The sequence below is a fragment of the Puma concolor genome, chromosome C1, assembly GCF_028749965.1.
Source record: "Puma concolor isolate L17-30 chromosome C1, mPumCon1.1.hap2, whole genome shotgun sequence".
Taxonomy (NCBI): Eukaryota; Metazoa; Chordata; class Mammalia; order Carnivora; family Felidae; genus Puma; species Puma concolor.
Window position 1 is genome coordinate 73,235,291 of NC_141674.1, and position 26,162 is coordinate 73,261,452.

The following is a 26,162-nucleotide window of genomic DNA, read 5'->3' on the forward strand; positions in this document are numbered from 1 at the left end:
CATTTGTGGAAAATTACTTAAGGAATGCCGATGCCCTCAGTGATTGGGAAGTGTTTTATTTTATTTTTCTGTGACATAAATACCTCTCTAGGTCCACCTATAAACTAATAAAGTCTCAATTGTTCACAACCTATGTACATGTTTCTTTGGAAAACTCAAAACATTATATTTGGAACAAAATAGCAAAGCACAGGGACAGCTCCTGTGGCTCCAGGAAACAGGAATTTTAAGAAGTTGTGGAAATCTAGGAGAGGGACCTGTCTTCCTCAGGTACTGAATTGACATGGATAAAAACCAATTACCCATAAGTCTCTGAGGAACAGGGGACCCCAGCTGACAACAGCAGATAATTAAATTAATAATAACTGTATCTACCACTTACCAAACACCTATGGACAAAGCATCAAGAACCACAGCTTTATGTTATAAACTTGGACTATATTTTTTATTTAATTCGACTACAGATAACCTCACATCATTTTCATGTCATTTCTCCTCATTTTATCTCTTTTGTTGTCAGTCAGCATTATGTGAGGCATTTCTGGGCAAAGTATTCTTTGATTCCTCTCTTAATAATCCTACAAACTGAACGACTTTTATTTCACCTTAACAGAAAAAAGTATTCCCTGTAGAGAAGAAAGGAAACTCCTAGAAAGCTGAAGGAAGGCTAAAGAACGACAAGCAAGACCATTGTCTGAGGTCCGTCCACTCCATTGCCTCACATGTGGTCAGCGATAAACCCCTCACTGGCCTCTGCTACCACCCTTGGCCTCCTCACAGAACGGAAATCTGGAAGGCAGATTGTGTCACTGGTCCACATCCATCACTGAAGGCCCATTTCACAGGTAAACTCCAGTCTTTCCCATGAGCTGCCTGCCTATGTGGTATGTGCACTGGACCCGGCCTCCGTGTCACAGCCCCTCCAAGCTCAGGGCCCCGTTCATGGCCTCTTGTGCCTGGCTCCACTCCAGGCAGCTTCCGGCCTCAGGGGCTTCCCACTCGCCCTTCTCTTTGCCTGTGCCACTTCTCACTCAGATATTTGCCTGTTTCCTTCCTCACTCCCGATAATCTTATCTGTGAGGCCTCCTGCTCCACCTGATATGAAACAGCAGATTTCAACTTCTACCCTCTCATTTTTTCCTCCCCTTACCTGATTCCTTATTTTCCATAACACTTTCACTAGATATCCCATCACATTTGTGTGTTGTCTCTCTCCCTTTTCCATTAGGACAGAACGTAAACTCTATTTCGTTCACACACATCCAGCAGTTAGAATGGTGCCTGGCACCTAAAACATGATTGTATGTTTTTAGCACCTTTATTGAGGTGTATTTGACACAATTTTGTTTTTGAATGAATAACTGACTGAGGGAGGAGAAATAACAGTGAAGGAAACAGTCCCCTGTTTAAATAAGGTACATCCTTGGCAATTACTTGTTTGAAACTACATTTTGGAGATCGTTGAAACAATCTTATCATGGCTCATATAATGATCAATAAGAAAATAGACTAACTTTGAGGCAGGGGCTCTAATCATAGAAAGGTGATTGTGACTTTCAAGAATCTAAATTCTGGGGGCGCCTGGGTGGCGCAGTCGGTTAAGCGTCCGACTTCAGCCAGGTCACGATCTCGCGGTGCGGGAGTTCGAGCCCCGCGTCAGGCTCTGGGCTGATGGCTCAGAGCCTGGAGCCTGTTTCCGATTCTGTGTCTCCCTCTCTCTCTGCCCTTCCCCCGTTCATGCTCTGTCTCTCTCTGTCCCAAAAATAAATAAACGTTGAAAAAAAAAAAAAAGAATCTAAATTCTGTGCTGTTGGTTTATATTTAAACTTTAACTCTGTACTCTATAGCTGTTTCTTTACAAAGAATATTTAAACAATGGTGTCACCATAAAAAATGCATAATTAATGCAATGTTTTTCTCCTGAGGTCTGAAGAAAGCACAGGCTTTTCCCATAAGAAGGTAAAAAATATTTTTAAAGACTACATAGACTGCCTCTTTGCCCTGTAAGAGCTACAATCACAAAGCAAATCCTTGGATATCCCCCAAGAGCTTTTCTGAGGCCAGCTACTCCAGGTGTGGCCCAAGGACCAGCAGCCTCAGTATCATCTGGGAGGTGGCCTCACCTTGCAGAATGTTGGTCTCATCTTGACCTACAGAGTCGGAATTGAATTTGAACAGGTGATTGTTAGGTCCATTAAAGTTTGAAAAGTACTACTCTGAATAGCTTTTGGTGTACTCTGGGAGGGAGGTCTGTGCAGGTCGATTCTGTTTGCTGCAAGTTTTGTCTGGAGATTCAGAGCCCCAGGTAGCTGCCCCCTGAGAACAGAAGGGGGAGCCCTACTCCCCCAATTGCCAGATCTTTCAGCTGGTTGGAACTGCTTCTGTTCTTTGCAGGGCTGGTGGGGTGAAGTGGAGTAATAGAAACAGCAAAAGGAGAGGAAGGAAAACGCAAGGACGTGCTGCCCCATGGTGGGATTGGGGGCAGCGGGGGAATCTGGCAGAGCCTTGGAGCTTCACAGATGGACAAAATCAGAGCAGAAAGAAAACAGGACCGGAGTCTCGGGAAGAACTTTGTAGCGTTTGCGCTTCTCATTTCATTTATTGTTCTCTGAGTCTTCATGTTTATGTTTCATCTCTTTAAACACTTTCCTTTACATGTCTGCTTTCTCTTTGTGTTCTTCCCTGGAAAATAATGATAATAATGAAGATAATATCTTACATCCACATGATGCCATATGCAATCTGGTACATAATAGACATGAGTGTTTTATAGAAGGCGCTTTTATGCCTATTTTGCAAGTGAGAAATATTCCATACCCTTTTCTCCATGTTTTTTTTAACTGAGTTATCAGTAAAAGTAGTTGCTGTTTCCCATTCATTTTGGCAAATTTTAGTGGTGGTTTTTTTTCATGCACAAACTCATCTGCGGAGTTCTTGTCACAGTGAGGGTGGGGAGGAGGCTTAGTAGCAAAAGTCTGGGGGTGAAAGACCACATAGGGAGAATGAAAACAACGAGAAGTATAAGAGTCTTATGCTCTGACATGGTGGTAACTCAACAAAACACAAATGACTTCCCAGGCCCTATCTGTACCATCCACTTCACTCCTTTACTTGAAAATGAGTCTAAGTTTGAAGAAAATGGGATAAGGGAGGTATGAAACGTGCCATCTGAGTCGCTAGTAAACTATGTTTTATTCAAAGTCTTACTTCTGTTTTGATTTATTGCACAAATGTTGCAAAACCAAAGTGGTCCATAAGCTTTGTAGCCCTGCCACATAGTGAACTTTCCTGCTTTAAATGCAATTGCTAAGGAGTTGAAACAAAAGCCTGAGAGGAAATAATCCAAAACTTCCTTGGACTCCTCACGATGCCAGATGTCCTGACTTCTCTGACACCATTTGCATGTTTTAGTCACTTTGACTGTGGGTCTCTACCTGCAGACTCCATGAAAATGGATAGAGAGGCCTTCCGGGGCCAGGATGAACTGCAAATTCAGACAACGAACAAAGATGTGCTTTAGATTCTTCAGTTACTGAAAGTGAATAACTCTTACTATTTTCTTGAAAGCAGATAAAAGCAGAGCAGGTTCTTAGAATTTATTTATAGCTTGAAATAAATGTCTGAACCTTGTATTCCCACTTTTCTTCAATTTAGGTATATTTCATTTTTCAGATATCATAAAATCTATAGACATGAGAAATTAATATTTCTTGAATGCAAGGATAAATTGTGGGTTTTTTTTTTGTTGCTGACAAAGTCACACTTTATCAGAAGTGGACACTCCGCTCAGGAATGACGTTTAAGTCATTTAGACGTTTAAGATGTTCAGAAGACAGTTTTTGAGAGCTTTTTACTTTTGTTTCCTGTGCGGTCAGCCTGGTCAGAGCAGAAGGTGGTAAGAAGAGACCTTTAGTTGGCCTGGCCCCAGGCCTAGTTGCTGACAGCAAAAGGGTGTCGAGAGTAAGATGGAACAGAAGTGGGGGAAAGGCTTTCAAGAGTGAATGGGTCAATGACCGGGAATCTTGTAGGGACAGATGATGAAAGTAGATGCCAGTCGAGTGGCCAGACCTGGTAATCAGGTTCCAAAAGCAATGGAGCAAAAAGCAGGTAGACAAGAATGGATGTCATATCTAGGCCCTCAACCTAGGAAGAGCAAAGCCTGAGTGTCCTTGTTCAGGTGAACTGGACAAGACCGTTCACATACGGCTGTTCTTTATAAACCTGCCCACAGTCACTAGCCAGCATTCCACCTCACATGCTGTGGCAGCTACTGTAGCTGTTGTTAAGGACAGACAGAGAGAGAGCCTTCACTGGTCCCCGCAGCCAGAGAACAATTCACACAAGTGTGGACAGTGGCGAGAAGAAACTCTTATCTGATTGTTTGTGGAAAGCTACTCTTAGTATGGCTTACGATTTTAATTTTTGAGCATATTGGGTTTTTTTGTTTTAGTTTTTTTTGTGTGTGTTTGTTCATTTTTAAGAGTGAGAGAGACAGTGTGAGCAGGGGAGGGGCAGAGAGAGAGGGTGACACAGAATCCAAAGCAGGCTCCAGGCTCTGAGCTGTCAGCACAGACTTGGGGCTCGAACTCACAGACCGTGAGATCATGACCTGAGTCAAAGTTGGATGGTTCACCGACTGAGCCACCCAGGTTCCCCGAACATATTGTTTTACTGATGCCAATAATCTCAGCACAAGAGATTGGCACAAGAAAATAAACTGCCAAGAAAAGTTGAAAATAAATTTCACCGTTGATCGATGAGTCACAGTTACAGGCAAATCCTTCAGAGTCACCACACCTCTGGGCTTCCACTCTGTAACACAGAGAGAGGTGTGGGGGAAAAATCCACAGCTGGGCATTAGCCTGGGAAGACAAGACAGCTAAGCTGACCTCTAGCTGTGTAGTGAGCAACTCTGACAGCTGTGTGGTTACCAGAGACATTCCCTTCTCCTACATACCCTGGGGAGCACCAATACCCGAGCCCCTTCTGACAAGAGGGAGCAAGAGGAAAACTGCTTCAGAGAAGAGGTACCTTCTAGAAGAGATACTTCTAGAAGAGATACTTCTAGAAGAGATAAAGTTGCAGGGGGGAGCATTTCCACACTATAATCCAGGGCTCTTTTGCAATCAAGCTTTTATTTTCTTCTCCTGACTCCATTTATTCCTTCATTCAACAAATATTTATTGAGAGTTTACTGAGGTAGGTGCTCAGGAGGTAGTAATAATAACAGGGCACGATGCCTTCTCTCATATGCCTTTCATGGAAAGCAGACAACTATGCAAATTACACAAAATGAATGTGACACTGTAACTATAATCACACTTCAAAGGGGAGGCATTTGATGCTGTGAAAGCATGAAAGAGGGGATTTGACTTAGGAAGCTCAGCTCAGGCTTCCAGGCCAGGACTGGAAACAAGAGTTTCCAAATAGAGAGATAGCAGGAGAAAAATTTCCTTTACTATCCCTCAATGTCACAGCTCTGGTCACTTTATTTCCAGTTCCTTGAGAATGCAAGAAAACATAATATAGTGAAAAACAATGGAATTTGGAGCCAGTCAGTCTCATTCTAGCACTATGACAATGCTTGTACAACCTTGAACAAATTAGATTTTCTGAGCTTTAGTTTTGTCACCCATAAAATAGACATGGTAGGGGCACCTGAGTGGCTCAGTCAGTTAAGCGTCTGACTTCTGCTCAGGTCATGATCTCATGGTTCGTGGGTTCGAGCCCCACATTGGGCTCTGTGCTGACAGCTCGGAGCCTGGAGCCTGCTTCAGATTCCGTGTCTCCCTCTCTCCCTGCCCCTCCCCTGCTTGCGCTTTATCTCTTTCTCTCTCTCTCAAAAATAAATAAACATTAAGAAATTTTTTTTTGAAAAAATAGGCATCGTAAAACCTATCACACAATAAAAGTTAGTTCCTTCCCCCATTGGCTAATTTTCAATCCTTCTGAGACTCAGTGTCTTCACCAAAAAAAAAAAAAAAAAAAAAAAAAGGAAAATAGAAATAAGAATCATGCTTGCATCAGGGAATAGATATTTAAATGGGTTCATTTGTAAACTCTAAAGCATTATTTGGTAGTTATCAGGTACTATTAATCGCTCGCAAAATAGGTATGATGCTTACTATGTGCAGACCCTGTGATAGGTCCTGGAAAAATGGAAGGTTAGACTGAATCACAGCCTTGTCCTCAGGAGAGGGTTGCTGAAGGAAAAATTTATTCTCTTCCCTGGTCCAAAGAGAAAAGGCAGCAAGGGCGGAGGAAAAGGCCTCTGTGGCCCACACAGGCATCCAGGTTCCTGGCACTTGGCCCTCCCTAGGGGATATCTGATACCTTCCCTCAGCCATCAGCTGAGAGATTGCCCAGACGACCTATTCCAAGGGCCCCAGGGACAGGGCTGCAGGATGAATTTCTAAATATTCAAAATAAGCAGACAAGGGAATCTTACAACAATCAAAAAATGACTTGAGTCAATAGAAAAGGCAATAGAAAAGTTGTTGTGCTGATGGAAGGGATTGTCAAGGATGAGGAGAGAAAAGTCACTACGGATTTCTGTGTGTCTGCTGAAAGTGGACTGAACAATCCAATTCTCTGATTTTCAGCCCAACCAGGCCTCCCTCTTTCAAGCGCCTTTTGTCCTATTTCCCCTCTTCCTTCTGAGAAGATCTACAGTGAATAAGGAGTAATTTCATGCCCAACCATGATTCAAAAGGAAGTTCAGCCACAGAACAAGTAAGTGTGGCTTTGCCTAGGGAAAAAAGACATGCAGAGGCAGGTCTCAGGGAGATCCACCCAGGTTTTGCAAAAAAGGCACCTCCTTCATTGCAAGTTCTGGGACCTTCCAAGTTCAGGAAGAGACTCTCCGCTTCCCCACTGACAACCTGGTGCAATGAACCCAGGAAGACCAGTGTGAGTAAACTGGACACTTCTCTACAACATGACCCGTCGGGACAATGTGGGTCCTGTTTGCAGTCTGAAGTTTGTGACTCTCCTGGTGGCCCTAATTCCAGAGCTCCTATTCCTGGGAGCTGGAGTGCAGCTTCAAGACAATGGGTATGACGGATTACTCATTGCAATCAATCCTCAGGTATCTGAAGATCAGAACCTCATCCCAAACATTAAGGTGAGTGGCAAGCGTGAAGTCAATACCATTATCCTATTAGAACAGGACTGTAGCCTTCTTTAAAAAGCTAACAACCTTCCCTGATTTGTATTTGAGTAGTAAAGAGACCAGCATTTCTTTTAAGTACCCAAAATTATAATTACGGCCAAACCAGTCTGTTCATCTAATTCTGCACAGTCTCGGCTCAGAGTGTTGATCTAGCCCTTCTTGATTTGTTCTTGTTGGTTACTACTAATTTTAGCCTTTTTGTTTTCCTAACATGACTGCTTTTGGGGTAGCAGCTTAAAAAATAACCCATTGTGGTAACAAAGACCAGATGTTTGACTGATGAATAAGCATGATTGTGCTTATTAAAATCAAATTGTTGGATTTCATCCTGAGACGGAGAATTCTCAGACAAAAAGGGAATCTGAGAGCAAAATTCTTTTCACCTGAATGTTCTGTAAAGTAATTGACTATTTTCACCTTAATGTGGTGCAGAAGGATCATAGGTCCATGACTTTAGAGCTTCTGTTGGTATTGCTTAAGAGAAATTGGTATCATCATAAGGTGTGGTCTTGAACATGCCCATAGGAGTGACATGAAAGGGATTTGTCTGGTAAAAGCTTGAAAGCCTTTCACAAAACTGGGAAAAAGTATTTAGGCAAGCCCAGACTCACTATTAGTGTCCTAAAAATCTCTTCCAGTTAACTATTTGAGGTTTATTTATTTTGCTCCCAAGGTTTCCCAAAGTCTAAAGGCTGTCTCTAAAAGAAATGGGCTCCTTTAAAATCTTTTCATTATGATTTACTATTACTCACTCAAGTATAATCAGGAAACCAAAACATGAAAGATTTACATGTGCCAAGGTAAGCTTTTCTTTTCTTTGGTTATAGGAAATGATAACTGAAGCTTCTTTTTATCTATTCAATGCTACCAAGAGAAGAGTGTTTTTCAGAAACATAAAGATTTTAATACCCACCACATGGAAAGCTAATAATTACAGCAAAGTAAAACAAGAATTATATGAAAAGGTAAGAATTCAGGATTTTCTTAAATGAACGTAACTTGGGAAAAAGCAACCAATATACATGGTGTTCAAATATTAAAAGTGAGAACTTAAGCAAAAAACAAATAACTGATGTTAATATACAAGTAATATTATTAGGAAGATTGTTGTTCACAAAATACATGGAAGTACAACAAATGAGTGCAAATTATGGAACAAAAAATAAGCAAAATGCCATTGCCCAAGTAGCTTCTCAGAAGGTCTCTGCTTTGTAACTTACAGGTTCCTTTCTGAAATTTCTGCTTAAGGCCCAAAAGCAGGTTTTATCCTCCTGACTATGAGCTGTGCAGGGAACAGTTCCAGTTACGACTACCTTCTTTTCCCATCCTGTCTGGGGCAGTAGACACGCATGTCCAGACAGAAACATAAGCCATAAAAATATGACTGACTTCTCCTGCCCTGGAGAAGGATTGATTGCAGCGAGTAATCCGTCACACCCATTGTCTTGAAGCTGCACTCCAGCTCCCAGGAATAGGAGCTCTGGAAATTCGCAGAATTTCACATGAGCCCAAGTCCAGGACACTTTTTAGGAGTATGGTGATAAGGAGGAAGGAAGAAAGTGGGGAGGAGAGGAGTGGCTACCTTTTCTTTTCCAACCTAAAAGAACTTAACCTTCGAAGGACTCTCACAGACTGTCGATCAGAGTCAGGCATCCATGATTATGTCTGCACGCTGTAAACAAATGTTAAACACGTTTGGCAACTGGCTGAAGTTACTGTGAACAGCAGCCCTGGCAGCCACGAGAAGGGGCAGGAACAGAGACAGTGTGCACTTATTTAGCTCAGGTCTTCAGCAACGGAGTGGATTCCAGATCCACAACCACAGCTCAGACCGAAGGGCTGGGACATGTGGTGTAGCTTTGCCTTTTCCTCATGTGTGCCATTTGGCATGAAATTTCCTGAGATTATTTTAATTCTCCGTTCTTCTTTGAAGTCACTCAGTAACCAAATGGACTAGCAATCTAGATAGCATGCCGGTGTCCTGAAGAAGTTAAAGAGGCTCTTCAGACACTCGATTTATGGCCAGATGAAAGCTTTTGACAATTTGCTTGGCCACGGAGCTAGGAGAAAGAGAGGAACTGGGATAAACTGGAAAGAAAGCTAGTGTTTTGAAGCTTCAACTAAGCACCAGGCATGCTATGTATATTGTTTTGTCCTCACACACCCTAAAATTAGTTGCTATCCCAAATTATTATCACAAGTTAGGAAACAGACGCTCAAATAAGGGAAGGATTTTATCCCAAGTCAAACAGTAAATTACAAAGCCAGAATTTCGATCCACGTCTATTTGCTTCCCAAACCCGTGCTCTCTGCACCAAGCCATGCTGTCTCCAGCTATCTATACAGATGGCATTAATCAATTTGACTTTCCGTGAAACAAAGAAGCATTGGAGACAACTAACATCGAAACCAGATCATACTCCTGATCCTAATGGAGGGCTGAGAAATAAAGAATTAAAACAAAATGAGAATAATACTGGACCAAAACATTAAAGGAAAGAATAATCATTGAATGCTGTTCATATGTCTATTGGATGCCAATTCCTTTAGCCTCATCATGTCAATTAAGCAAACAGTGAATGATCATCATATACAGGACCATGCTATGCCCTATAGAGGACACAAGGACAAGCAAGGTAGTTCCTGTCCCTGTGAATCCATAGCCTAATATAGATGGGGGGGGGGGGGGCGGTTAGAAAAAGGTAGGTAAGAACTGTATTACTATGGTCTATAGTAGAATGGACCCCAAACAGCCTCTGAGTATTTCATCCCTAGTGGAGCACCCCTTCCTTTTAGCTTCAGGACAAATTGTGAGACACAGGAATGAGATTTTGTCCATATGAAAACTATCCAAGGGCATAAGGGCATGACATCTGTGGCCCTTTTTGCGGGTTCTGTCTTACAAAGGCCCTGGCTTTAATTCTTATCTTTCTAAAAATAAATGTTGATTATTATAAAAATAATTAATGCTTGTTGCAAAAAAACTCAAACACTGTAGAAATAATGCAAAATAAAACTGAAAATATTACCTTCTTCTACTCAGTGGCATGCACACACACACATAAAATATTACACATATGGTACACATAGTGACAATGTGATTTATACTTATAGGATCATATTAGATCTATAGTTCTAAAATCAGCTTTAAAAAAAAAGTTAACAACATACTTCTAAGGGAAAGTCTTCGGACAACATGTTATCTTTCTTCCTAAAAGTAAAAGAAACAATTTTGTCTGTAAAATTATATTCTCTAGATGGTTATTTGAATAGCTATTCACTTTAGTTTTGGACTTAACATACTGTGTTTTAGCAATAATAACTGAAATTGTCAGGGTACAAGATGAAATGCAACCTCATGACAGTGACTGTTTTGCTGATCTAATGGTAATGGGAATGAAAGGGAAAGGCTTAAAACAAACACATCTTATTGTCTCCTACTGATGAAGTAACCCACAGAAAGCTGTTCACAAAAGGCTATAACACTTTACAGTGCAATTATGAGTGACATTTGTTGTTTCTAAACATTTGTGCAACTTTTTGTTACATTTTATAGTGTCTTATAACGTCAGAATTTTACAGTGTTGACTTTTCAGAAAATTTTAATCTGGAAAATGGGAAGGTCAAATGGAAATAATAAAGCTCCACGGGCATTTGCAAACCTTTGAAAATACGGATGTTTTTGAAAGTGCCAAGTAATTTCATTGACATTTAGTTGTGCGTGCGTTTTAAACTCCATCTATAAGACATACAATTTTCTAAATCTGTTATCAAATTAGAACACAATTCATACAATAAAATGCACAGATCATAGGAGTGCAGTTCAAAGTGTTTTAACAAATGTATATGTTCATGTCACCAACATCACTGGTAGGATACAGAGTACTGTAAAACATTTCTTTTAATATAGGCAAATGTCATCGTGACTGACTGGTATGGGGCACACGGAGATGACCCCTACACACTGCAATACAGAGGGTGTGGAAAAGAGGGAAAACACATTCATTTCACATCTAACTTTCTACTAAATGATGACTTAACAGCTGGCTATGGACCACGAGGTAAGTGCGACCTATCCAGCAACAGACATTGGGCAGTACTGTTTGCAATATTTTGTGCTTGATGCTGAAAAGCAACTCAGAGAACCTGAAACCTTCTAAAGTCTTACCATTTGGATGGGGAGATAGGCAACATACCCATGAAAAGATAAGAGACAAAGTGAGCCAGAAACACTTGGACACCAGATTCGTAGCCCAGACAGTGAGTGCTATGAGAATTCAGTGAAAGGAGAGGATAGTTTGCACTAAGGGCCCTCAGGAAAGGCCTCACAATGGAGGGGATCTTCAAGGTTAATATCATGTTGATAAATGGAAAGATGGCAGAGAACAGTGCCAAGAGTATGAATAAACCAGTGGCATCAGAAGAATCTAGAGCATATTTAAGAGATGGGAGCAGTCATGGCCCTGATAGTGCAGAAACCATGGGGAGTGAAGTAGTGGAAGAAAATGCTGAAATGCACATGGGGATAGGTGACGCGGAGCCTCAAACGCCCAAATTAGCAAGTCACTGCTGAAGGTTTAAGAGCACAGGAGTGAAATCAGTAAAAAAGTGTTTGTATAAGATGAACCTGGCTGTATGGATGATCTGACTCCTTCAAATCAATGAGAGGGAAAGTGAGTATCAGGAGAATAACTAGAAGTCCAGGCAAAAAGCAATAAGACTTGAAAAGAGTGGGGGCAGTGAGATGAGGACACGAAAGAGTATTAAGAATGAAAAAAATATACAGATATATAATAAATAATAAATATGTGATATATATAATGGAATATTACTCAGCGATCAAAAAGAATGAAATCTTGCCATTTGCAACAGCGTGGAATGGAACTAGAATGTGTATCATGATAAGCAAAATAGAGAAAGATAAATATATTATTTCAATCATATAGAATTTAAGAAACACAACAGATGAACATAGGGAAAGTGAAGGAAAAATAGTAATAAAAACAGAGAGGGAGGCAAACCGTAAGAGACTCTTAAATACAGAGAACAAACTGAGGGTTGCTGGAGGGGTGTTATGTAGCAGGGGGGCCACTAAATGGGTGTGGGCATTAAGGAAGGCACTTACTGGGATGAGAACTGGGTGTTATATGTAACTGATGAATCACTAAATTCTACTCCAGAAACCATTATTACACTATATGTTAACTAACTTGGGTTAAAATAAAAAATTTTAAAAAAAAGAACAATGAGAATTTTCTATGTGCCAGGTGCTGTGCTGTTTGCTTCTCGTGTTATTTAATCCTAACAACTTTCAGTGATGGGAGATATTCCAGCGTGGGGGTGGGGGAGCGGAAAGAAACAGAGGTCTGACTGCTACAGAGTGAAAGGCCAGGGATGGGGTGGGGGGGGAGTGTATAGCAGCATTAAGGAACACACCAGGTTTATGACAGAAGTAGGAGGGACCTGTTTAAAGGGGAAATTCACAACTCTGGATCTAGGAAAGTTGATTGTGGGGAGCAGTGGACTGTTGTGATAGGCTCAACCTGTGGTGATTGTAGACGGCTGGAGTTTGGGAGAGAAGTCAGGGTCATAGGTTTGGAGACTGGCATTTAGTGGATGAGATCTAAGGGAGAACCTGTACACAGAACAGATCAGCAAGTCAAGGGCTAACTATCCCATGCTTATTTTTTGTTTTTGATTTTAACATACAGTAGTGCCTTTCAAATTATGTTTTCACTTTACCCCCATTTAAATCTAAATAGATTTTATTATCCTCTGTAATGCGAACAGGAGCTGGAGCGACACACTGTATAAAATACACTTTGTAAAACACTTTATAAAAATGTCTTTGGGGCACCTGGGTGGCTTGATCGGTTAAACGTCCGACTTCAACTCAGGTCATGATCTCACGGTCCGTGAGTTTGAGCCCCGCGTCAGACTTTGTGCTGACAGCTCAGAGCCTGGAGCCTGTTTCAGATTCTGTGTCTCCCTCTCTCTATGCCCTCCCCTGTTCATGCTCTGTCTCTCTCTGTCTCAAAAATAAATAAACGTTAAAAAAAAATTTTTTTTAATAAATAAATAAATAAATGTCTTTTCCCCAGTAACTATGAGGTGCTGATAATCTCTGCACAAATAGATGATGACTTCATCAACACTTCTAAATTCCATGACTAGGCACAAACTTTTCCCTAATACTTTCAGCTTAGATGGTTCCCCTCCCTTCCTTTGTCCCACAGTCCAGAAATTGCACAATATGCTGCAGCCTCAGTCAACTCTGTAAACAATTCCTGGGTTCCCAGAACTTAAAAGAATTCAGAATAAAAGAAAGGGCTTTGGGAGGGAGTTAATCTGGAAAGCTTTTATTGGGGAGTGGTTTTGATTGGGAACAATGAAGGAAATGCAAGATTTAGAGAAGTGGAGGTTAAGATAGAAAGAATTTGATGCTGAGGATGGGGGTTTCCCTGGGCCAAGAGCTGGAGACAAATATAAACATGGAGGATCAGAGATAAAATAAAAGATAAAGGACCATCCAAGCTGGAGAGGACATTTAGGATCTTTTTTACTCCTTCATCCCTCCCTGGCCCCAGAGTTTCAATCACTGCTCTAGAGAGGAGAAATACTTACGAGAAAAAAATAGGCATGCTTGGCTAACCCAGACTAAAGAATAGGAAATCTTTATTTGCTTGTTTGGTATCTTAGTCTGTTTGGGCTGCTCTAACAGAATACCAAAAACTGAGGGCCTTCTACACAACAGAGACTTATTTCTCACAGTTCTGGGGGCTGGGAAGTCCAGATTCAAGGCCCTGGAAGATTTAGCGTCTGGCACCCACTTCCTGGTACATAGACAACCATCTCCTCTCTGTGTCCTAACATGGAAGGCAGAGGAGGGAGCTCTCTGGGGTCTCTTTTATAAGGGCACTAATCCCATTCATGAGGGCTCCACCCTTGTGATCTAATCACCTCCCAAAGGCCCCACTTTCTAATACCATCACATGAGGCAGTAGTATTTCAACATATGAATTTTAGGGGGATGTAAACATTCAATCCACTGTACTTACATATGCTTCTTTCCCTTTCCCCTACATCCTGAAACTGTAGGCCTGTATGAAGCTAAATATAAACATGTTAGGCAGCTTCACTTGGGGAAATGAGAGAATGTGGGACTCATCACAAGTACCCAATAGATGTGCACAAAGTAAATCACTTGTTTGCATCTACAAAGACTAAGCATAATTTCAGACTGCCTCTTTTATGACAGGGGTAAAGGAGGAGATGGAAATAGGTGAGGAAGAGAAAAGCGGGAGGCAATTGCACTCCAACCTTTCGTAGTAAGTGTATATGGTCAAGTGATGTTACATGTTCACTAGTTAGCAAAGCTCGCTGCTGAGATTTTAGGAACTTAAAACAAAAGCTCTCTCTTCCACAGGTAGGGTGTTTGTCCACGAATGGGCCCATCTCCGTTGGGGTGTGTTTGATGAATACAACAATGAGAAACCTTTCTATATAAACGGGCAAAATCAAATTAAAGTAACAAGGTTGGTACTTTTTCTCATGTTTAAAATTCATTGTTTATTTTTTTTTACTCTAAAATGAAGTTGATGATGGCAGCTAAAACCTAATTGACAAGAAAGAGATCCTTTTATTTTTAAATTTTATTTCATTTTTTTTAAAAGTTGGTAAATATTTATGTGGTTCAGATATGAGAACAATATAAAAAGTTATACTCTAAGATATCTTGTTACCACCACTGTCTTCACCCTGCTCCCTCTCATCCCCTCCAGTAACCATTTGTATTAGTTTCTGGTTTATTTTTTAGTATTTCTTTAAGCAAATCCAAATAAATATGAATATATATTTCTCTTCATTAATTTTTTAATTAAAAATAAGTGCTTAATGCTCCATTGTATGGATATACTATATCTTTTCAACCAGTCTCCTATTGCTGGACAAGTGGGTTGCTCTCAATTTTTTGTTATTACCAACAGCACTGCAGGTCATAATGCCATATATATATATATATATATATATATATAATTTCTCATGTATGCAGGCAGAGCTATATGTCTGTTGAGTAGCTTCCAAGAATTACTGGGTCAAAATGTATCCTCTTCTGTAATTTTGCTAGATTTTGACCAATTATCATTTGATCATCAATTGGAAGATATTTCTCTTTTGAAGGTTGTGCTGTTTTTCATTCCCTTTGGTAGAATTTGAGATTGCTCATTTAGGAAAGAATCCTTTTAAAATATCCTCATTCCATGTTCATTCTCTTCTGCCCTCTTGTCCAATGGCAATGAGCTCAAAGACACTGTGATTCAGGATACTATTGGTCATGCTGTCTCCTGGGCCTCTAAAAGTTCACGTCCATTTCCTGGTATCTTTTCCTTTGACCCTGTTTAGTTGGTTAAAGCCTTTGGTGATACAGAATTTCTTATGCAGCTCAAATGCTTTAAAACAAAGTGGAGTGTATTTCTAAATCAATGACCTTTCTTAACAGAATAGTTTTTAAAATGTTTTATGTGTAGCTTGTTGCAAGCTACAAGCTTTGCAACAAATTATTATATGAACCAAATGAAGAAGAAACAGAAGTATTTCTAAAATAGACCAATTTCTCTTTCTATTTTAAGGTGTTCATCAGACATCACAGGCATTTTTGTGTGTGAAAAAGGCCCTTGCCCCCAAGAAAACTGTATTATTAGTAAACTTTTTAAAGAAGGATGTATGTTTATATACAATAGCACCCAAAATGCAACTGCATCGATAATGTTCATGCAAAGTTTATCTTCTGTAAGTATGGCCTTGGAATGAAAATCTCCTACAGCATCCATCTCTTCCCAAGATGGCCCGAAATGTTTAAAGTGTTTAAACAAAAAGACATTAAGATTCACTATGTTTTAGGGCTTGAGGGCCTTAGAGTTCATCTAGTTTTTATTTCACAGATAAAACAAAAAAACACTGAGGCCCCAAAGATGATCGCCAAAAAATATATTCCTTTAGAAAAGTGATTATTTGCTTTCTGGGGAAGGTGATTTAACAAGGGTACTCTGGAAACCTCAAAATAAACTGCTCATATAGTGGTGCTTTCACAGGAAGGTGTATGAGTAAGAGTAATAAAACACACAATTATATTTCTCTCACTTGAAGTAGCAAACGACTCTTATTTTGTTTCCTAGTTCTTTCCCTTGTTTTGCATAGTACAGAAATTAAAAAAGGACTCTCTCGCCCTCTCTTTCTGCCCCTCCTCCACTCATGTGCACTCTCTCTTTCAAAATAAGTAAATAAACATCTAAAAAAAAAAGAAATTAAAAAGGAAAACCAGGTATTACCAAGTCAACTAACCCTTAGTTTTGCAGGTTCAGAAACTTACCTTGTCAGTATTCCGCACTGATAAGAGCCTAGTGTATGAATCCAGAACACTATTTTTAAATAATAATTTATTATTTATTATTAATAATTTATTATTGATAATTTATTATTATTAAATAATGTATTGTTTAAAAATAGTACTCTGTCATGGGGATCCAATACTGGCATCCTTTAGCCAATTCATTCTCTCTCTAGAGGAAGCAGCATGAAACAGCCAAATTGTCCCCAGAAGCCTCTCTGAGAGAATGGAATCAGAAAGGAGGAAGACTGGTGGTACAGAGGTTTAAGGGCATCAGCCTTCATGACTGGATATATCCATCCATCTTCACAAAGACCTGAAACTCACGTCTGTGTGTCGTCTCCCTTCCATGGTACTGGGAGCACATGGGCACATGCCCCTGTGAAGTTTTCTGTTTCCACGGCTGACCAGGGTCCCTTAGATGGACACATTCTTTTCTTTAGACACTTTTTTTTCTTCAGTCTGGTTTTAGTCAAGGCTAGGAGTCCTTCTGTAACTTTAAGGTGGTTTTTCACTTTTCTTGTCTGATCCATTACATTTTTAATTTATAGCCTTAATATCTGAACCCAACTTGATTCCATGTATTCATCCACATTGTTCGTGACTAGGCATTATCTTTGTGAATCTTTGAAAGACCTAATCATTACTATCCAATCCAAGAAGTTTCATAGTCATGAAATAAACAGAAAGGAGTTAAAAACAAAGAAATTATGACAGCAAAAATGGGTTCTACTCCTGTCTCCGCATGCTACTGAGAATATCTCTTTAAGCAATTATTAACCTTCTGAAGCTTCAGCTTCCTCTTCTATGAAAATAGAGATAGAACTGGAAAGTCTATTAGGCGTCTTCTAGTTCTAAGCTCCCATGTTTCTGTTAGCACGAAGTAGCTACAGGAACATAGCCACTGGGAGTAGGTGGTAACACATCATTTTGCAATGTGAAACATATCTTTAAAAGGGGTGAAATATGTTCAGTATTATTAAATAGACCATATCTATATTTAAAAATGGGGAGAAAGACCAGGAAGTAAGTTTAAGTTGTTTTTTTTCCTCATCCTATTGTTACCGAGATCAATATTTGAACTAGATCGATTTATGTTGACTGATCAATAAATAAAGGTGCAGGTGGGTCATTAAATACAATTTCAAGGAATAGGCTGACGAAGACAATATCTTCTGGGGTGTTTTCTTTAACACGTTATCATACTAAAAAAAGGCGGGAGATTGTTTTGTTTTCCTAAGACTGAGATATATATACACAGTCTGCTCTCTGTTATCCAAGTGCAAATAGACGATAATAGAGACTGATTGCAAGTACCACGAGGTGCCAGTGTTTCAAGCAAAGGATGCCAAGGTTTATTTGTAAACTCAAAGTCATTCTTGAAGTAATAAAGGACTGCTATGGCACTTCTAATTTCTCATCTTTCAGCTCACCTTTCCTTTTACCTTTAGTTGCTTGAGAATGAGAAGTATGTCTAATATGGGAAGAGTCCCTTCATTTTCTGATAGGCATTGTTCTATTTCTAGGTGGTTGAATTCTGCAATGCACGTACCCACAATCAAGAAGCTCCAAACCTACAGAACCAAATGTGCAGCCTAAGAAGTGCATGGGATGTAATCACAGACTCTGCTGACTTCAATCATAGCTTTCCCATGAATGGGACTGGGCTTCCACCTCCTCCTGTATTCTCCCTTATTCAGGCTGGTGACAAAGTGGTCTGTTTAGTGCTGGATGTGTCCAGTAAAATGGAAGAGGTAACATTTTGGTAATTAATGGCTGTAAACCATTCACCATTTTTTCTATCAGTTTTTAATTCTTTTTATTTCCAGAGGGTAAGGGCAGAGGAGGGGAGGCCAAAGGTTTGGAATCTTCATGCATTTCGTCTTTTCTTAGGGACTAGAAGAACAAATTCACAATGTAGGCCAGAAATTGAGATAAAGCAGATAAATGAAAGCCACAGGTAATTCCTAGCCCTGAGTTTTGCTACTAATTGCAACTTTTTTCCAACCAAGACCTTTTTTCTAAAACTCTGACATGTAACAAAATCTCCTTTGGCCACATTTCACTCACTGGTACATAGCCCTAGCGGAGGCAAGAGACTATGGGTTTGCAGAGAGTGTGCATATCCATTGTGTTTATGTTTCCCATGTCACCATGGATGGAAAACCATACCTCAGCCATGCAGTAATCGAGGAGCCTTGCAGAAATCCTCTTTTGAAAATCTCATAGCTCTCAGATAGTGGTTAAAATCTTAATCTCTGGAACCAGGCAGATGTGCTTTAATTCCTGGCTTCTTCACTTACTGTCTCTATAGTCAAGACCAAAATAACTTTCTTGAACTATTTTATCATCTGTAAAATAGGGATTATAATAGCTACTTTTAGTGTGGTGACAGGAGCAGCTGATACTGGTTTCTTAGAGTCAATAGTTAAATTTTTAGGAAATTTGCAAGCAGTAGTTAAATACAGCCATTATTAAAAATTAAACCACGTAGATTTATAATTAAATAAAATTGTTAACATATAATAAATGCTCAAAAGTCATCACTTCCTAAATATTCTTCTACTATTTTTTACTATTATCTATGCCCAGAGTCAGTAAACAACAGCTCATGGGCCAAATTTGGCTCACTACCTGTTTTTGCATAGCCCACAAGCTAAAAATGGATTTTACGATTTAAATGGTTTAGAAAAAAGTCAAGAGAGTAATATTTTATGATATGTGAAAATTACATGAAATTCAAATTTCAGTCTCCATAAAGTTTATTGGAACACAGCAACACTCATTTATTTATATCTTGTCTATGGCCACTTTAGTGCTAAAACAGCAGAATCGAGTGCTTGCAACAGAGAATACATGGCCCATCAAGCCTGAAATAACTTAACTTCTAGCCCTTTTCTGAAAATGTCTGCTGACACCCAATCTGTGCTCTTAAGATTACTTCTGGTCACCTGTATCTGGTCAACATCTCTTCCCAACTCTGCTTTTAGTGACATCACATTGACAACTTGAAATCAACCATGGTGGGGGTAGTTAATCCCACAGAGATTTTCAATTGCAACAGATCAGGGTGTCTCTCCCTCTTCTGCCGGAAAGCCAGTTTTTGAAAAACATTTACCAGCACACCACCATCTATTTCATAAAGTTGTTGAGGGGGAATAAGTGAAAAAATGAATATGAAGCTTTTGGTTCAAAAGTGGCAGTATTATTTAATCATAGAACTTGTCCTAAGGAAGAGTTCATCCTCTTATATTCTCTGGATCAGTAGTCCTGGAAAATTTGCCTTTTTCAATTTGTCTCTGAAATATTAGGAACCACCACTAATACATTCAGCATCTGGATAATTTTGTAATCTTGCCCACCTACAGTTGACTAGGCCATGATCTTCTAAAGATGGTCTCAGGGTAATTTATATTGGCTAGCTACCTCTATTGAGCAAGAATAGGTAGAATGAAAGGGATAGTTGTACTTGAGAGAAGATGTGAAGTTAGTAGAAGGGAAATAAACCTAAAGTAACACACTCACAGCAAAGCAAACTCCCTTCCCTTTTCTTGCCAATATTGTCCTTGAACCATCATAGCCATTCTTCCATTAGGTGCCTGGACTGTGCTTGCTTGGTGGACACAGAGATGACAGAACATAGTCTCTACTTCACAATGCTCACAATCTAATGATGCTGGGGGAGCAGCAAGCTGAGCTTCAATGACCCCCTGTTCAGTGATGACTGTGGTCTCTTTCTCCAACTCAGACATCTCCCTTGATATCTGGACCTACATTTCGCATTGCTTCGGAAGCATCATTTCCCATTTGGAAAGGGAGCCAATGAACTCAAAGTGTGTAGAGTTTGAGATACCTGTGGGACATTAAATTTGCGATGCTTCTGAAGCAATGTGAAATGTAGATCCAGATATTAAGGGAGATGTCTAAGTTGGAGAAAGAGACCACAGGCCTCACTGAACGGGGGGTCATTGAAGCTCAGCTTTGCTGCTCCCACAGCCTAGTGAACCTAGTGAACATCAGTAACATCACATGCCCAAACCTGGTCACTAATATTACTTTTCATCTGGTTAACACTCAGGTTTATCTCTACTGTCATGTATGTATCTCATACAATCCTATTTTAATAAATAGGAAAAATGTTATGTTTCCTCTTACCCAGACTGGATTTTAAAAGAAGCAGTTACAAATCTAGTTTAAATTGGTTTCATAGATCTCGAATTCTGAGTTGGAGAGAAATAGTGGGAATATGTGTTCTTAGAGAGCGGTAAATATGAACAGCTTGTTGGAGGCAGGGTTCTCAACCCCTCTGTCCTCCTTGAAAAACATTTATTTTTGAGCCTGCAATTAATAAAATAAGATTCCAGCATAGTGTCACTCTATAAAACTCAAAAAGTTACAATGTGACACTGCTAAATGATTGGCAGAGATATTTGCCAGGTTGCTGAGTCATATTTTTGTCTACCAACCAAAGGTTGTTATTTTTATTTTTTCCTTTTTGGGACACAGGCTGACAGACTCCTTCGACTGCAACAGGCAGCAGAGTTTTACTTGATGCAGATTGTTGAAATTCATACCTTTGTGGGCATTGTCAGTTTCAACAGCAAAGGGGAGATCAGAGCCCAGCTACACCAAATTAACAGTGATGATGACCGAAAGCTGTTGGTTTCACATCTGCCTTCGACTGTGTCAGCAGAAGCACAAACCAGCATCTGCTCAGGGCTTAAGAAGGGATTTGAGGTACAGTTGGGTACGCGATGCCCAAATCACCATCGCTTTCCTTTCCTTCATTTTATAGCTAAGGTTCCTTCTGATATGGAGCAATCTGTTACAGTGTGGTCATGACACTGATAGGAAAGTAACAATGGGTTATTTTTAAGGTCAGGAACCATGTCTTGTTTACCATTAAACCCCATGTGCCTAGCAAAGTACCTGGCACATATTAGCTGTTCGATAAATGCTAGTTGAAGGAATGAGTAAATAAATAAATACACTGGCCAAGGCTGGGGAACTTCAGCATCATCTGGACAATTTCTAACACTGACCCTCTGCATTCGGTGATTGGCCCAACTGTAGCCATTTTTATGCTTGGGTTTTCTAGTCAAAATCAGTAATGTCTGGCTTTTGCTTATAGTAATTCTAGACCCATCTAACTCTAATGTGTAGCCAAGGTTGAGAACCACTTCTCTAAGGCCTCTTATTGGTCATTCACCGGATGTCAGAGGCAGAGATAACATACAAGAATGTGCCCCATATCCTCTATCATGGACCCTCTTCTAAACTAGGGGCATATTGTGATGATTCAAACAGAAAGAGTCTCTCTGTACAAGCAATCCAGCAATGGCATGTACAGTGACAAGTCCTTTGATGAGGTGAGTTGAGGATGGAATGGGGATGGGCTTGGAGTGCAGCAAGCCACAGAGGATCTCAAAGAGGAATATGCCTTACTGATGGGAATTTGGAATGAGTGAATTCTTCCATTCAATGGCAACTTGAATTACATTTCCTTCCAAATGACTGATACTCTACGTTCAGGTGGTTGAAAAACTGAATGGAAAAGCCCATGGCTCTGTGATGATATTAGTGACCAGCGGAGGTGATGAGCACATTGGCAATTGCTTACTTACTGTGCTCAGCAGTGGTTCAACCATTCATTCCATTGCCCTGGGCTCATCTGTGGTCGAAAACCTGGAGGAATTATCACATCATACAGGTAAATATATTTGTAAACACTTATGTTTTAGAGCATTTCCTTTTAAATTGAATATTCAAAGCCTTTTAACTTGAATACTCCCAACCATGAAGCTCATATTATGACAATAGAATGTGTGGCTTAATTGGAAAAAGACAAATAGAAACAGCTATCTTAAGGAAAACAACACAAAAATCATTGCTAAAATCTGCCAAAATTTTGTTGACCTTTAAAGATTTTCCTTAGAAGGTGCCAATCATATACATCCAATGGAAATATAATTTTTATAATTTTTTTGTTAAACTAATCTGAGCATGTATAATCACAGAGCTAAAAATATATTTAAGATTAAACGCACTAACTTTCATGATAAGGACACATACCAAATTGTAAGATCCATATCTTTTTTTTTGTTCTAAATGAGGCATGGAATAATTTTATCTTATATTCCTTATAGCCAATAAAAATGAGTATTGCTGGCTTACAAATTAAAAGTCAGGTTTTTATTGAATTATTTTTGAAAACAATGTTTTCAGAATGTAAGCGTAAGTGTAAACATATAGCCCTGCAGATAGCAATGAACCTAGAGTGTCTAGGAGTCACCTTCATTACAAGACTATTCAAACAATATTCATTGAGTTTCTATCAAGCACCAGACAGAGGTGTAGACCTTGACATTACAGCCGTGAACAGAACACACAAAACTACTCACCTCTGCTGCTCACCATGTGGCTGGCAGGATGCCATGTGTAGCCAAGTGCTACACCTCCTTCCCCAAAACTAAGCCTCTTACATGGAAAAGGTTGTTGCAAAAGACCTCACATACTATTTTTTGTTTTATTTTATACATTTTAATGGTTAACATCCCAATCATGTATTTCAGGAGGTGTAAAGTTCTTTGTTCCAGATAAATCAAACTCCAATAGCATGATTGATGCTTTCAGTAGAATCCCCTCTGGAACCGGAGACATTTTTCAACAACGTATTCAGGTCAGAATTTCCTCAATGGGGCTGGGGGGCAGGGAGAAGGAAGCAAGGAAAACAAATGAACTGTGTTAACTCACTCATTAACCTTATTGGAATATGTAACAATTCTTGCACAGAAGGCTTTTAAAAGAGCTTCTTGGTGTCACCAGAGCCAGGATTCATTGTTACCTGATGACTGTTTTTCTCAACCCTAGTAGTAATTTCCTGAAATTGCTACCTCGCCTTTTAAAGTCTGTAAGCAGAACTTGCTCCTTCCTAGTGGCTCAAAATGGGGATGGGGTGGGGCTGGGGGGGGGTGTAGAGGTAAGACCAAGATGACAAATAAGAAACTGTTTCTTAGGTTTAGTTCTATAATAACTTTCCATCAATCAAAATCCATTTTACTTTTTTTTTTTTTTTGCTTTTTTAAAAACTTCTTTGAAGCTCCTCCCTTGTGTTAAAAGCATCAACTATTTCATTAAATTCTAAACAAATTTAAATATTTCTTCACTACTGCAATTTACTTGACTTTGCTCACAAAGGCTTCCTCTAATCAAGCCATTTAAAAGGGCCAAGTTTTTTCTAAGTGCTTTAAAGATATTTTGAACATAACTGAGGGTTTGAACAAAATTTCATCTGCTGTTTCCTCACAGATGGTAAGTTAACCTGCCAAGTTAATGACTTGATGTGAGCAATGAAGTCAGTTAAATTATTCTTAGAAAATATTTAACATGAAGATTATATGTACACAGCAAAGACAATAACCACAATTTTATCATAAGAAGTGAAAAAAAGGGGAATCATAAATGAGAACATGTATTTATAAATTAGATTACATTTGGCTCTTCTGAATAATCTTCCTACCCTGTGATTTCTTCAATGCTATGAAATAAAAACAAGCGTTTAAAAATGTTTTCAAAAATTTAACAAAATATTATTCATATGGCTCAAATTTGCCTTGTGTTCTCAAACGTGGCCACCTCTCCCCAGCGTATGTCATTAGCCCCACTAGACTACGGACAAAAACTATATCCCCTTCAGCAGCTCAGGCCCAGGGCACAGCATGTGCCCCAGTAGTCAGCAGTCTACAAATACTTATAAGATGGATTTGAACAAATAATCCACAGTGTCTTTGCTGTCATCCACCAGTGAATTTTTTATGCTGAGTTTGAGCAATATTGCAGCGCATTACTTAGCGTATTTATTTAATAAATAAAAATGTCCAAAGTTACTTTTACGCTTGTGTGTGTTGTGGATACACAGTGATTCAACGTAGGGTCTCTTGGTGTCAGCTGGCCTGGGCTCTATTGCTGTGTCACCTCCTTGTATGTGACACTGCACATGTTACTTCTCTAAGGCTCTGTCTCCTCATCTCTGAAATGTGGCCAACAGCAGTACTCACCTTAAAGGGTTTTCAAAAGGATTAAGTGAGGTAATATACGTAAAGCATTTAGCTCAGTGCCATCACTTGTATGTACTCTGTAAGTGTTGCATGCGTGCACCTACATGCGTGCACGCGCACACACACACACACACACGTGTTCACGTGGCTTATTGCAGATGGCTAAATAATTCTTCTAATGTACCCAAGCTCCCTGAAACTCAGCGTTTTATTTCTTATTAAAATATATAAAAGTATCTGGAGAGATAATATATAAATTAAACCACTGAAGCACATTCACAAACAAAAAATTTTTAAAGTCTGTTAATTGCTGATCTGAAGCTAATGTTGATTTGGATAACAGACAGTCTGGGAACAGCTAAAATCAATTGGTAAAAAATAATGAAGAGACATTTGTATTAACTATGACAATATTTTATATCTTCCGTACTTCTATAATATGCAATATTTTGCACTGGTGAGGTATTTTGTGAAAAGCGATTTATATAAATACAGTACCTGTCAGAATTTAGTAATTTTTATTTTTGCCAATGTATTTTTGTTTGTCCTAGAAGTAAAGAAAAAGATGGGATGTTTACGCCTACCACTAGAAACTTTCATGTATATTTGTATTCTCTTGAACAGCTTGAAAGTACGGGTGAAAATGTTAAACCTCACCATCAATTGAAAAACACCGTGACTGTGGATAACAGTGTGGGCAATGACACTACCTTTCTTGTCACATGGCAGACCAGTGGTCCCCCTGAAATTGCATTAGTTGATCCTAATGGAAGAAAATACTACACAAGTGATTTTATCACTAACCCAGCTCTGCGGACTGCTCGCCTCTGCATTCCTGGAACTGCTGAGGTAGATGCTGTGAGCTTTGTTCATAATGACAACATTTGGTCAAGCGCATGACTTTCAACTGAATCACATAATTAATTAAATGCATTATGTAAAGAAATGCTATTCTGATACATCACAATTTTACTTTATACAAAGGCATTTTGTGAATGTTAAAAATTTAAGAGAAAAAGGGGTGCCTGGGTGGCTCAGTCGGTTAAGCGTCCAACTTCAGCTCAGGTCATGATATTATGGTTCGTGAGTTTGAGCCCCGCATCGGGCTCTGTGCTGACAGCTCAGAGCCTGGAGCCTATTCTGTGTCTCCCTCTCTCTGCCCCTCCCCTTCTTGCACTCTGTCTCTCTCTCTCTCTCAAAAATAAATAAACAAAAAAAAATTTTTTTAATTTAAGAGAAAAAAACAAGGTTTGTTCAAAACTTTAAATAATGGAGGGGCTCCTGGGTGGCTCAGTCAATTAAGCGTCCAACTTTGGCTGAGGTCCCTGAGTTCACAGACTCAGGTTTGGCTCAGGTTTGATCTCACTGTCTGTGAGTTTAAGCCCTGCATCGGGCTCAGTGCTGACAGCTCAGAGCCTGGAGGCTGCTTCAGATTCTGTGTCTCCCTCTTTCTCTGCCCCTCCCCCGCTCATGCTCACCCTCTCTCTCTCTCTCTCTCTCTCTCCCTTTTTCTCTCTAAGATGAATAAACATTAAAATTTTTTAAAAAT

At 39.6% G+C, this 26,162-nt stretch overlaps 1 protein-coding gene and 1 long non-coding RNA gene across 4 annotated transcripts in view; one reads left to right on the forward strand and one right to left on the reverse strand.

Moving 5' to 3' along the window:
* The first annotated feature begins 6,769 nt into the window (after window positions 1-6,769).
* CLCA2 (chloride channel accessory 2) overlaps window positions 6,770-26,162 on the forward strand; it is a 37,748-nt gene continuing 18,355 nt past the window's right edge. For 2 of the 3 annotated variants that reach the window (XM_025927257.2, XM_086717448.1), the window contains exons 1-10: window positions 6,776-7,123; window positions 7,999-8,136; window positions 11,082-11,232; window positions 14,598-14,706; window positions 15,799-15,958; window positions 18,083-18,310; window positions 21,063-21,293; window positions 22,089-22,266; window positions 23,129-23,235; window positions 25,238-25,462. In XM_025927257.2, coding sequence (XP_025783042.2) covers window positions 6,938-7,123; window positions 7,999-8,136; window positions 11,082-11,232; window positions 14,598-14,706; window positions 15,799-15,958; window positions 18,083-18,310; window positions 21,063-21,293; window positions 22,089-22,266; window positions 23,129-23,235; window positions 25,238-25,462 — 1,713 coding nt within the window. In that variant the 5' untranslated portion in view covers window positions 6,776-6,937. Of the gene's footprint in view, window positions 7,124-7,998; window positions 8,137-11,081; window positions 11,233-14,597; window positions 14,707-15,798; window positions 15,959-18,082; window positions 18,311-21,062; window positions 21,294-22,088; window positions 22,267-23,128; window positions 23,236-25,237; window positions 25,463-26,162 lie in introns of all 3 variants that reach the window. The other variant, XM_086717449.1, reaches the window with a different exon arrangement.
* LOC147578145 (uncharacterized) overlaps window positions 17,403-26,162 on the reverse strand; it is a 73,894-nt gene continuing 65,134 nt past the window's right edge. The window contains exons 6-8 of the long non-coding RNA XR_015254841.1: window positions 22,958-23,256; window positions 22,181-22,241; window positions 17,403-18,907 (exon numbers count right to left, since the gene is read on the reverse strand). This is a non-coding gene — a long non-coding RNA (uncharacterized LOC147578145). The remainder of the gene's footprint in view (window positions 18,908-22,180; window positions 22,242-22,957; window positions 23,257-26,162) is intronic.